General features: G+C 40.3%; 1 protein-coding gene across 1 annotated transcript in view; it reads left to right on the forward strand.

Moving 5' to 3' along the window:
- LOC126278830 (odorant receptor Or2-like) overlaps positions 1 to 14,292 on the forward strand; it is a 45,131-nt gene that overhangs the window by 20,375 nt on the left and 10,464 nt on the right. The window contains exon 3 of the mRNA XM_049979106.1: positions 6,686 to 6,785. Coding sequence (XP_049835063.1) covers positions 6,686 to 6,785 — 100 coding nt within the window. The remainder of the gene's footprint in view (positions 1 to 6,685; positions 6,786 to 14,292) is intronic.

Genomic DNA, 14,292 nt, shown 5'->3' on the forward strand with positions numbered 1-14,292 from the left:
GGCCGATATTTGATATTAGTATTCTCTTGGCCAGAAATGCCTTTTTTGCCATTGCGAGTCTGCTTTTGATGTCCTCCTTGCTCCGTCCGTGATTGGTTATTTTACTGCCTAGGTAGCAGAATTCCTTAACTTCATTGACTTCGTGACTATCAATCCTGATGTTAAGTTTCTCGCTGTTCTCATTTCTACTACTTCTCATTACCTTCGTCTTTCTCCGATTTACTCTCAAACCATACTGTGTACTCATTATACTGTTAATTCCGTTCAGCAGATCATTTAATTCTTCTTCACTTTCACTCAGGATAACAATGTCATCAACGAATCGTATCATTGATATTCTTTCACCTTGTATTTTAGTTCCACGCCTGAACCTTTCTTTTACTTCCATCATTGCTTCCTCGATGTACAGATTGAAGAGTAGAGGCGAAAGGCTACAGCCTTGTCTTACTCCCTTCTCAATACAAGCACTTCGTTCTTGATCTTCCACTCTTATTATTCCCTCTTGGTTGTTGTACATATTGTATGTGACGCATATCTCCCTATAGCTTACCTCTACTTTTTTCAGAATCTCGAACAGCGTGCACCATTTTATATTGTCGAACGCTTTTTCCAGGTCGACAAATCCTATGAACATGTCTTGATTTTTCTTCACCCTTGTTTCCATTATGAGCCGTATCGTCAGAATAGCCTCTCTCGTGCCTTTACTTTTCCTAAAGCCAAACTGATCGTCACCTATCGCATTCTCAATTTTCTTTTCCATTCCTCTCTATATTATTCTTGCAAGCAGCTTCGATGCATGAGCTGTTAAGCTGATTGTGTGATAATTCTCGCACTTGTCAGCTCTTGCCTTCTTCGGAATTGTGTGGATGATGCTTTTCCGATAGTCACATGGTATGTCGCCAGACTCATATATTTTACACACCAACGTGAATAGTCGTTTTGTTGCCACTTCCCATAATGATTTTAGAAATTCTGATGGAATGTTATCTATCCCTTCTGCCTTATTTGACCGTAAGTCCTCCAAAGCTCTTTTAAATTCCGATTCTAATACTGGATCCCCTATCTCTTCTAAATCGTCTCCTGTCTCTTCTTCTGTCACATCAGACAAATCGTCACCTTCATAGAGGCTTTCAATGTATTCTTTCCACCTATCTGCTCTCTCCTCCGCATTTAACAGTCGAATTCCCGTCGCACTCTTAATGTTACAACCGTTGCTTTTAATGTCACCAAAGGTTGTTTTGACTTTCCTGTATGCTGAGTCTGTCTTTCCGACAATCATATCTTTTTCGATGTCTTCGCATTTTTCCTGCAGCCATTTCGTCTTAGCTTCCTGGCACTTCCTATTTATTTCATTCCTCAGCGACCTGTATTTCTGTATTCCTGATTTTGCTGGAACATGTTTGTACTTCCCCCTTTCATCAATCAACTGAAGTATTTCTTCTTTTACTCATGGTTTCTTCGCAGCTACCTTCTTTGTACCTATGTTTTCCTTCCCAACTTCTGTGATGGCCCTTTTTAGAGATGTCCATTCCTCTTCAACTGTGCTGCCTACTGCGCTACTCCTTATTGCTGTATCTATAGCGTTAGAGAACTTCAAACGAATCTCGTCATTTCTTAGAACTTCCGTATCCCACTTCTTTGCGTATTGATTCTTCCTGACTAATGTCTTGAACTTCAGCCTACTCTTCATCACTTCTATATTGTGATCTGAGTCTATATCTGCTCCTGGGTACGCCTTACAATCCAGTATCTGATTTCGGAATCTCTGTCTGACCATGATGTAATCTTCCCGTATCTCCCGGCCTTTTCCAAGTATACCTCCTCCTCTTGTGATTCTTGAACAGGGTATTCGCTATTACTAGCTGAAACTTGTTACAGATCTCAATTAGTCTTTCTCCTCTTTCATTCCTTGTCCCAAGCCCATATTATTCTGCAACCTTTTCTTCTACTCGTTCCCCTACAAACTGCATTCCAGTCGCCCATGACTATTAGATTTTCGCCCCCCTTTACATACTGCATTACCCTTTCAATATCCTCATACACCTTCTCTATCTGCTCATCCTCAGCTTGCGACTTCGGCATGTATACCTGAACGATCGTTGTCGGTGTGCTGCTGTTGATATTATCCGATACTCATCTGACCAGAAATCCTTGTCTTCCTTCCACTTCACTTCACTGACGCCTACTATATCTAGATTGAGCTTTTGAATTTCCCTTTTCAGATTTTCTGGTTTCCCTACCACGTTCAAGCTTTTTACAATCCACGCCCTGACTCGTAGAACATTATCCTTTCGTCTATTATTCAATCTTTTTCTCATGGTAACCTCCCCCTTGGCAGTCCCCTCCCGGAGATCCGAATGGGGGACTATTCCGGAATCTTTTGCCAATGGAGAGATCATCATGACACTTCTTCAACTACAGGCCACATGTCCTGTGGATACACGTTACGTGTCTTTAATGCAGTGGTTTCCATTGCCTTCTGCATTCGCATGTCGTTGATCATTGCTGATTCTTCCGCCTTTAGGGGCAATTTCCCACCCCTAGGACAAGAGAGTGCCCTGAACCTCTATCCGTCCTCCGCCCTCTTTGACAAGGCCGTTGACAGAATGAGACTGACCTGTTATGCCGGAAGTCTTCGGCCGCCAATGCTGATTATTTATCAAAATTATGGCAGTGGCGCGGGTCGAAACCGGGACCGAAGACGTTTTGATTATGAATCAAAGACGATACCCCTAGATCACGGGTACAGGGACTAATTCGTCAATTATGACTTACTAATTTGTTCAATTTTATATTTATTTTTATTTATTATTTATTTATTTATGCATTTATTTTACCTGGCAAGATTAGGGCCTTCAGGCCCTCTCTTACACCTAACCAGGCATACTCAGGTTGAACGAGTTACAGTTTCTACTTAACATTAAGGACATATAGCCTATTATGCTGTATTGATGTTAAAGAAAAAAATAGATATTATAACAGTAGTATAATGATAATTATAACAATAAAAATAATTATAACAATCAATAATAATAATAATAATAATAATAGTAATAATAATAATAATAATAGTAATAATAATAATAATAATGACTATGTATATGAAAGTAAACATACTTTTCTTTTCTGAATGTCAGTCCCATTGTTAGTTGGGAATTTTCTCGTTATGTTCTTGCAGCTTGTGAGTTATTCTCATCTAGCAGAGACATAAGACGATAGAATGGGGTGAAAGAGATATATAAGAGGTAGATAGGTTAGAGGAAGAGAAATAGAACGGTAAAATTCGAAGCTGTGATGGAGAAAGGAAGAGATAGGAGGGGCACAAGAATGGTGGTTATACCGTCCCTAATATGTAAGCTTTGAGTTCCCTCTTGAATGTTGAGTAGTTCTGGATAAGACGCAGATCACAGGGGAGCACGTTCCATAGTCGTATGGCTGAGATGGAGAATGACACGGAGAAAGATTTTGTGTTATGTAAAGGTACAGCCAAGATGATAGACGTATCTGATCTGGTGTTGCGATTGTGGAATGACGATAGGTGTTTAATGTGAGAAGATAAGTATTGGGGGCACCAGTGGCTAAGAAATCGATGAAGTAAGCACATCGTGTGGAGATCGCGTGCCGTATGTGGGCGTATCCAACCTAGCTGGGAGTATGAAGGACTGATATGATCATACAACCGAATATTGCACACGTATCTAACGCAAGCATTCATCACTAGCTCGAGGCATCTAGAATTTTCACTATTTGTGCCGTGTTGAACTACATCGCAGTAGTAAAGATTAGACAAGACTAGTGTTTCGATTAATTTTTGTTTAACATGGGTTGGAAATATTTTTCTAAACTTTTGAATTGCATGTAGGGAGGAGAGCGATTTCCGGCAAGCTGTGACTGTTTGTTCTTCCCAGTTTAGGTGTTCATCCAAGATTATTCCAAGGTCTTTTACTGTTTTTTGGTATGGTAGTTGGGTACCATTGAGGAGTATTTTAGGGACTGTTTCGCGAAAGTACCGGCTGATTAACTTTGGATGAGATATAAGTATGACCTGGGATTTCTTGGGGTTTAGTTTCAGACCTAGGTTCTGTGCCCATCGAGAAACAGAACAAAGATCTGCGTTCATACTCGCTACTGCGCCAGCAATGTTTTTGGGGCTTGCACTTATGTACAGTTGGATGTCGTCGGCATAAAGATGGTAGTTGCAGGAGTGAATCACTGAAGAAATATCATTAATGTACAGTGAGAAGAGTAGTGGACCAAGGACGGAGCCTTGGGGAACTCCAGAGCGCACGCTTTTCCATGATGACTTTTCCGACCCACAAATGACTTGTTGACTTCTGTTTTTGAGGTAGCTGTCGAACCATTGTATTGCGCTGTTTGAGAAATTCAGCTGTTTCATTTTAATTAGTAATATATCGAAGTCAACTGTGTCAAAAGCCTTGCTAAAGTCAAGCAGTGTTAGGATAGTAGCTTCACGTCTGTCCATAGCATGTTTAATGTCATCAGTTACTTTGATTAATGCGGTTGCTGTACTATGGTGCTTTCGAAAGCCTGACTGATATTCGTCATGGATGATATGAGTGTTGAGGTAATCCGTCAGTTGTTCATGGACGATGTGCTCTAGGGCTTTAGAAATTGCAGGTAGTATGCTGATCGGCCTGTAGTCACCTGGCGACTTAGGGTTGTCAGTCTTGGGTATAGGCTTAATTAAACTTTGCTTCCACTCAGTAGGATATGTACTACTGACAAGAGACAGGTTGAAGATGTCTGTGATAACTGGAATAATAGTGTCTACGACGTTCTTAATCATGCCAATGCTCACTCCATCACTTCCTACTGCCTCGGAAGAGATTCTCATAATTGCCTTGTGTACTGTGCCGGTAGTGACATGTTTTAGGAAAAACTTGTCTCTCGAGAGATTGATATCTTGGGGCTGGTAATTTGTCGCTGCGTGGCAGTTTGCAGCTGTTGAGAAGAAATCGTTTAATTCTTCTGCAGACGCTTGATAAACAGCGTCAGATCTTCGCTTCCCTATACCGAAACTGCGCAGCTTTTTCCACAGTGCAGCAGGTTTTGATACGCCGCATACGACAGAGCGGGCATGTCTGATTTTGGCATTCCTCACGCTTTGCTTGGTTCTGTTTCGGAGTTTCCTATAAGCTTCGTACGCCTCGGGAGTTGGGTTACGCTTGAAGGCCCTATGTGCAGCATCACGTTTATTCATTAACTGACGTAATGCAGTGGTGAGCTTCTGCTTCTTTACATTTGTATCTGATCACTGAGTAGCTCTGATTCTCACAAATTGGTGGTCGATTCCATGTATGACACTCGACAATGTACTAAAACTTTGACTACAGAATATCTGTCACTTTTCTTGAATAGTACAGATTTTCATAACATTTGCTATGACCTCGAATCTGTGGTCGTTCATGAAACTCTGATTATCTTAAAGCATGTATGTTTTATGCCTTTACTTCTGTTGTTGATAGAAAGTCTCCAATTTAGTATGCAATTTCTGAGTTCCTATGTCGGAATTCAGGTTTTCCTCAATATGAAATGAAATGTAATGAGCGTATGGCACCATTGGCCGGGAAGCCCCATTCGGGGAAGTTCGACCGCCAGGTGCAAGACTTACTTCAGTCGACGCCACATTGGGCGACTTGCGCGCCGGTGATGAAGATGAAATGACGATGAGGGCACCACAACACCAAGTCCCCGAGCGGAGAAAATCTCGAACTCGGCTAGGTATCGAACCTGGGCCTGGTTGCATGGTAAACGAGCACATTGTCACCCAACTAAGAAGGCGGACTTTCCTCAATAAATCGTGATGCAGTGGAATTAAATTAAGTGACAAGATGGTTTGTGTCGATGTTAACGATATGGTGATGGGATAACCCAAAGCTCGTCATCAGAAGTTAAAATTATGATAATAAATTTTTTATCAACCCTCATATGTGTATAATCTTTACGTTCATATAAATTTGTGTTGAGCTTCTGTGACCTGATGTGTTCCTTACGGCTTGCGTCAAACGTCCTGCCAGTCACCACGATCTAAATTGTGATACAACCCTTGCAACTGATCTGCTAGGTACCAGACCTTTGCTACGTTTACGGTTCAGAAGATTGATAGTTTTCAGGATGTGCAGTCTGCTCCGTTACTGAACTTTTACGAAGAGACCCGTGGAGCACTGCTTCTGTGTCTCGCACATTGATCTAAAATAACATGAATGTCTGCTATTTTACAAGAATGGAACTTGTGCGCCAAGCTCCATCTGCAAGCACTGTTGCGATTACAAATCGCGTTCAAGGAGACATTCCAGCGTTTGGCCAAGACATTCCAGATTCCTCCCCACGACGTTTAGAAACTCATAATGGAGCACGTGGGGTCTTCATACCACTCTCAACTTACCAAATAATCTACATTTGCTATATATCTAGTTCGTTGTTTATTAATTTTATGCAGATATATCTCTTTTGATGTTCCAGATTTTCAAACAAGCACTTGTTTGTGAAAGGATTCGATAATCGTTTTCGGCTAAGTATGCAGTTAAAAATCTGTGAATATAACAGAGCAAGTACAGGTGGCTTCAGCTCCTCCTATTCTAGGCGTTGTTTGGTACTGTGTTACTTTTTTATATTTCTCGAGTAGCCTCACATACTGATTGTCTTCTGAAATTTGTTTCAACAGGAACGCAGACCTCCTGGAGAAGTGCCTAGGTACGATGTTATTGGGACAGAGCATATCTATCGGAGCTGCCGCCTGCTTCCAGATGTTCCAAATAGCCACAGTGAGTGAGCATGACCGGTTTGTATACAATAAGAGATCTGATATAAGCATAGGTTTCCCTTTAAAGGTATAGAGAACGAATTTATTTGTTTTTCTACGCGTGGTTATTATATAAGTCATTATATTCTTCGTCCTTAGCTTAAAATTTATCTCTAATGATACGGCCACGACTCAATTTTTAGATCGCTTATATATTATGAAGGCACTACCATTTATTATCACACTTCAATGAAATGGGCATTTGAGTGATTGAAAAAGTTGATTGCGCGTAAGGTTTGTGCATAAAGTTGAAACATTAAAATTTTAAGATTCGCAGATTCAGCATCCTTTACTTGTGTGTGGTCTCCAAAGTACAAGTTTTACAGAGAGGGCCTTTATATCAGAAGAATCGTCTATAACATAACTATAGAATATTACAACTTCTCCCTGAATCCTATAATTCCGCATATACATCTTCTCTATTCGGTTATAAGCCGTCCCTACAACCTTTCTTCTTCACAATATCATTGATTAGTGTACGCAGCTTTATATTTTGGCCATTTCTAGGTTCCTAATACTGCGAAATAGATTCGAATTTTGCCATTCTTGATTGCCTTCAGATGTTTGCAACACATGAAACTCTGTGTCAGAATGGGTCTCGAAACTGGATTTCCCGCTTATCGCGAGAGGCCGCCTTAACAACTTCGGCTATCCGTGCACGCCTCCTGGACTGACCCATATGACATGGAGTCCGCAACTCTTGCTCTCAGAGATTTCGTGATTCCTTTAAAGGAAGATACAAACATTTATCGTCATTTTAACCCGTTGAGGCAGTGATGATACATCTTTGATGGTTACAGTGGCTGTTTTATTGCAGTGCCTGTTCCTTCACAATACAATGCCCTCCATAAATGCATGCATCGTAATACCAAGATACAGAAGCTATATAAAAACAGACATTGCGACCGTCAATGTAACATCCTAATACTACATTTCAACATCATTTTAGTAACCAAAATATTCACGGCAACTGGTTTCTTTAATCTCAGTGTAACATTTTCCTTACGTTAAAATGTACAGGACAAAACGATGTCCTGGATCTAGACCCTCCCGGATATCTTCCTTTCTCAGTAGTAATCGTACTCTTTCGTCCGCAACGTAACTTTTTCAATCTGATTACGTATGTGAACATCTGAATCTTCTGTACCAGAGACGTTACATGTTGTTCATCAAACATTCATGTATGAGGTACCAGTTATACACAAAAGTTAAATATTTTAGTTGGTATTGCTTCCATCCTGGTATTTTATGTTGTTGTATACATGATGAATTCCGAATGACTGTAATGTGAGTAACGTCGTGATAGGCATTAAGGAGAGGTAAAACAATTAATGATGCTGGCAGCTGAGGGGGAAAACAACTCCCAAAAAGGCTCTTTGACAGAACAGGGCATAAGATGCAACTAGAACTGGATAAGAAATTGTTGAAATGACGAAAGCTGTTGTATTCGTATTCGCAGGTAGCACACACGGAAGGCCATTGTCACAACTCCTACTCTATTATCAGTATTCTTACAGAAGTGCCAGGTACAGTGAGGTCGCTTGTGATATGGGATCTTTCAACAAGGTTCTTGATGAGGAACGTGTAATAAGAGTTGGTAGTGCTGAGGCACACGTCACAGATTGCTTTCTTCATTACACAGAATATCATGTCGCTTATTTAATCAGTATGGGTGGTAGCATTCAGAGAATATGGTAAGGTGGAAATTGCAGAACTGGGCACCTTTCACATTCATATGAATGCTTCACCCGTCACTCAGCCATCTCGCACACGGTAATATCTACATTTCATTTTGGAAACACATTACTTACAGGACTAATTCCCTGATCCACTCACAGTGATTGTAGCCGTCCACTCCCATTCATTTCATTCCTTCGCATGATTTTAGTTAAGTAAAAATCTTCTGAAAATGAGATTGCGAAGGAAATATAACTAAAGGCTGAATACCTACGAGCTTAGCAAGATGTAGCAGCTTTTCCAAAACATGCGCACGGAAAAACATTTCATAGCATCCATCATAAAAACTTAGTGAATTTGAAAGACGACCGAGTAACACAGACACCAGATGGTGAAAGAATAAGTAATTTATCAGTAGTATTATACTTGTCAAAATATCTCTTTCTAATAAAGTAACAGAGCAGATGAGTGCTGATAAATACAATCTGTAGTTATTGCGACAAAAAAAATTTATGAAAATATGCTCGAACAACTGAAAAATTAATGTATTCTAGAACTGTTTTTTATCTACGCCATTCTGAAAAAACCATTTCGTCATAGAGATTGTTCAATAGCTTTCTTTGATTTAATTCATAAATTGCAACACCTTGTAAACTTAATTAAGGCCCTAGACGAATACACTTTTCTGAATGCACTTTCGACCATAAAGCCATTTGCGTTGCCTTTTGAGTACATGTGATGGTATGTCTTCAAAAACTTACATCAACAAAAGTATATAGTTTATTTGGAAGTGAGAAATTAAATATTAATTTCGGTATATTTAACAGTACACTTTTTTACTCTATGGAAATTATTTCATCCCCTGATTCACCGTCTTATGGGTTGAATCTCCAAAAGTACTGAAATACATATACTTCTATTTCTAAGCAAGAAGTCAAATATCAGCTTTCATATATATGTATATATATATCTTTAATATGCTTTATTAGTTCTGTAGTAATGACTTTTTCCAAAAATAATTTTTCTTCCACTATTTAGTCCTCTTAAGGATTGAATTTTAAAAAATTCAGAAAAAGTTATGTCCTTATTTCTGACCGAGAAACCAAACACCCATACTCATAGTTTCGCTTCAAAAGTACCTTAATAGCGACATATATTCAAAAACATTCCATCCCATATTTCACATCCTTAGTTTTGGAATTTCGATAAATCGATTTTTCAATGATGTTTGTAGTATAAGACCAACACCCGCTCCAAATTTAAAATTCTTTTACTCAGCAGTTTGGACTGGGCTTACTGTTTTTTGGTTTTTAATTTTTCTATACATACAAATCCTTAATGGGAAACATTAAGTGTCAGTTAATTCAGAACTTTTCCTTTATAATGGAGTGGATGACGGTAACTGAGGCCACTGCATGTGTAGGGTATTCATCCTGCAAAAGCCCAAAGTTCACAAGCTCAAACTCGCCATTTGCTAGTCACTTATCTTAAAATTAATTTTCAGTTTGAGTTACTTTGAATGCACTTACAGTGCCTCATAAGTTTGCTGTAGGAGCTGAAATCGCGATTGTAACAGTGTTCATAGAAATTATCCGGGATGTTGTCATCAGTACTTAGTAATATACTGTCAATCGACATTTTAGATGAAGATGGTTTGTACTCACTTTCACATTAAAGTTCCAGTCCATCTGGAGAAGAATGTATTGAACTGCTCGACTAGTCAACTTCAGGTATGAGCTCTTCATCTCATTCAAAAGCACTGAATCTCTCCACTGTATGTTTTTGTGTTTATGTATCATCGGAACTGTATTTGAACTTATCTTACTGTGTAACATATCCGTGAACTTCATATCCTAGACATCGAGTAAGTTTCCAGGAACAGCAAACCACAACTTTATCATTTTCACCATGTGCATAAGATAAATTCGTATCATGATACCCTCCCCTCCTCCTTTAGGCTCCCTCATCTTCCCCTCCCCCCATGCTGTTTCCTCCCCCCTCACTGCTGTTCTTCTCACAGTCCTTGCTCTCCCTTCCCATCTGCTGCCCTTTGGTGTGCTACAAACTCCGTCACTTGCCCCCATTCCTGCCTCCCTCCTCTGTCAGTTTCCCATCTTTTTTTCCTGTCTTCCTCCTCTCCAACCTATTCTTCGTTGGTAGGACCATCAAGTTATACTGCAATTATTTTGTCGTCTTTTGGTCCTCATCATGTATGTAACATCAGTGTATTGTGTGTTCAGTGTCGCCTTTCAGTACTGTGAACACCGGTTTTAATTGTGCTATTCGTGCTGCCAGTGTCTCTGTGCTATGTCTTCATGGAGTCTCATTTTATGTGTATGTGGCTTTTATGTAAATGTGCCTCTTCCAATTATGTCCTTTTTTTGCATCTTTTGACTCCATTTGATCTCCCATTCTCATGTGTAAATTTCACCGTTTTATGCTCATATCTATATATGTAATGTTTCCGTTAGATTTTCTACGTAATCGTGTGGGTGAAGAGCAGCTGATCGTGCCACTGACAGTCCACAACTGCCCCCTTCGTGCAGGGGAATCAAATGACAATAAAGCAAACAATCCGTGAGCTTCCGACATCTATCTCCGCCGTATTCGTCGGGAGTTAACACCGCCGACTGCCGGGCCTATATGTTTTCTTTACTGTTATTCCACTTCCCCCATAATGTGGGCTACATAAACCCTATTTAAAGACTGTTAAGATGTATAAAGAACGAGAATAACAGATGATTTTGATAAATATACACAGGGTGACGATATCGACGATTTTTACAGAAAAGTGGGTGACAATAACCCAGGTTTCTGTAAAATACACACAGATGGAAAATACTGATGACTTTGAAAACTCGTTTGGTGACCTTATATTACAGTTAAAATATCACTGATGAATGTGAACGACGTCATGGTGAAATGGGAATCATATTTTGTCATGATGAAGCTGTAGAACAGTGTGTAGCGTCTGCAAGTCACAAGGTGGATGAAGGGGAAGAGAAAATGGGAGTGTGGTGTGAGGTGGAGCATTGTGATTCGGGCTGGAAAGAGGAGTACATCGGGGACCGATTTTGGCATAGGGAATGAAAGTTGGATATAATTCCGGTGGGAGAGAATGAGCAGTGCATGGAGGGTGGCATATAGATGTAATGGCACCGCACTGCACCTTCATTTGTTAGCAGTGAATGAGAAACTGGGTGCTAGAACTGAATTTTTCGGTTAATGTGTTGAATCCGAAGGTACTCTAAGAAGGAAAGCATTGTCAGAAGTGGATGAGCTGATACAGGATGCGAGTTGGGGGAAGGTAAGTAGATGTGAAAGGCGAGACAGGCAATATGCCCTTCTACAATTTGAAGGGACTTAAAGGTGGGGGAGAGGTCCAGGCCACGTTGGCATTAGTTAGCTATGAGCCATGAAGGATTTATAGGTGAAGATAATGGTAAAAAGATGCAGTTTTAGTAGTTTTAGTCGGTTTTGGACTTGATGTTGGCTGGTAAGGAGATGTGAATTCCTTGTTAGCATAGTGTTGTGAGTTAGTCGTAGATGCTTTACTGTGTTAAGTAGAGGGATGGGTTGGTAATAGGTGGAGAGATGGAAATCTGGAACGCCGGAAACATCGAGATTTGCGACCGAATATGGCATCTTGTTTTTTCTGTGGATTTACTTGAGGTTTGCACGTATTACACCATTTGACTAGAAGATTAAGATGGCGGTGGAGATAAGCATGGGAGAGCTGAAGGGAGTGATGAGTGGCAAAGTAGGCGGTGTTGCCAGCATAATACCTCGAAGGGGGAGGAGGGGAGGGAGTGGTTTGAGAATGTCTGCAGTGCACAGGACATGAAACGTAAAGCAAGGATGAGAGGACTGAGCCGGGAGTCACACTCTGCAGCAAAGTGAAAGATGCAGCAACAGGCATGATTGATTAACATATGCAGCACAGTGTTTAAGGAAGTGTCATTTAAGGTGGTCATAATTAACTGGGAATGCATATGTTTGTAGTTTGAGAAGTAGTCCAAAATGCTGTACTCCGTCGAAGGCATTTTGGATATCAAGGAAGACAAATATGGTGGACTAGCGTTTATTCATCTGATGGGAGATTAGGTGAATAAAGCAAAGAAGTTGGTCGTCCATGAAATAGTTGGGACAGAAACAATGGGTTTTAGAAATAGGTACATGGGTTCACGGTGCTGATGTATTCGTTGGATAAGAATGGCTTCAAAGATTAGACTGAGATATGATTTGAGGCTGCTAAGTCCATATGATGAGGTTTGCGAGGGTGGTTTCTCAGGTTTCAGGAAGAGGAGGATTTTGGATGTTTCCAGGTTATTACCTGTCTACAGGAAGATATTGTAAACGATAGTCCGAGTTTCTAGATAGGCTCTGGGCCATTAGAATTTTAGCGAGCATTTGTGTAATGTCGACAGCTGTTATTGACATTTTGAGTCATTTTCATGGCATGCTGTGTAAGAAATGGAAACATGGCTGAGAGGTGCGATAGTTGTGTTGGTACGTTCATACATATAAGAATTCATCGCGTAATGAAAGTTGAGATCATGAGGTGCCGTGGATGTCTTCCAGGTAGGATGGGAAGCAAATGGCTTTGGTGAGTTTGTCTGGAAGTGGTCTGTTGTTGTGTATAATGGGATAGGTGGTAGAGGGGCCGGGGTTAGCACGGTTCGCCTCTGATTTCGGCACGGCTTCAGCTTTCGGCACCAATCAGTGTTGGATGAAACGATTCGTACGCAGAAGGCGAGTTGGGCAGCTCATAGCAGCTGTGACCCAATGCAGGACCAAGTGAAGGCAGGTGGTGCAAGGGGCGGCGGCCGCTCTCGCGTACCTACAAGCGCCAAGCATCCGTCTTTGCTTCCTTTCGACATCCGAAGCCAGCCTCCACGCCCTACTGAGTGTTTACCTTGGCCTCCGTTGAAACTGTTGCTGTTACTTCTAATCTCATCAGTCGCCTTTGTAACTTTCCTTATGAGCCATTTACAAAGCTCTTGGGTTCACACTAGCCCATTTACTATTTGTCGATATTTGACGTAATGTAGACATCACTTCATTGTAGACATGAGTACAACGCAGTCACTGGTATATAAATGACATTCACATTGACACACGTCCTCACCAGGCTTGTATGAGCAAGTACATGACTGTGACGATGAATGCCCTAATAGTCTGTCGTTGAAAAGATAAATTTTTATAAGCAGTTATTGTGTTTTATCTTTCCAATAACTTCCTGTGATATGTATGAATTCTGAAATATGTCACAGGTGTACAATGCTGTTATTCTTAAAGAAAATTAATATGTTATGTGTTTTTCTGCATATAGCAGCCGTACCTATGCACACCATTAAGGTGTAATTGAATCATTTAATAAATACGAAAGATTGGCGTTGCCCTATCGGTGTAAAATCGCACCCCTTAAGTTAAAAATATTTGTACCTTTCATGCAGCGCTCTTTTAGATCAACATTATTTGCCTAGCACTATTCCAGTAAATATCATCCACCTCTCTAGAGTAATTGTAGAAGTTCGCAAAGACATCTAGCTACAGCTACTATAATCTCTTCGTTAACAAATAACATTTTAATAAATCCAATTTATTTGCATGTGTTAATACATAGACGACAGCTGCGTCATATATGATGAATGAAATGAATCTTTCGACCAACTGAACTTCAAATTGTCGTGGTTTTTACTCGCCAATGCAATTTTGTCAGGAGATACTTTGCCCTGGTGAAAGATGAGTCTCTTCTTTATTAACCTTGACATATTTTTATACGTTTCTTA

The sequence above is a fragment of the Schistocerca gregaria genome, chromosome 6 (genome assembly GCF_023897955.1).
Source record: "Schistocerca gregaria isolate iqSchGreg1 chromosome 6, iqSchGreg1.2, whole genome shotgun sequence".
Classification (NCBI taxonomy): domain Eukaryota; kingdom Metazoa; phylum Arthropoda; class Insecta; order Orthoptera; family Acrididae; genus Schistocerca; species Schistocerca gregaria.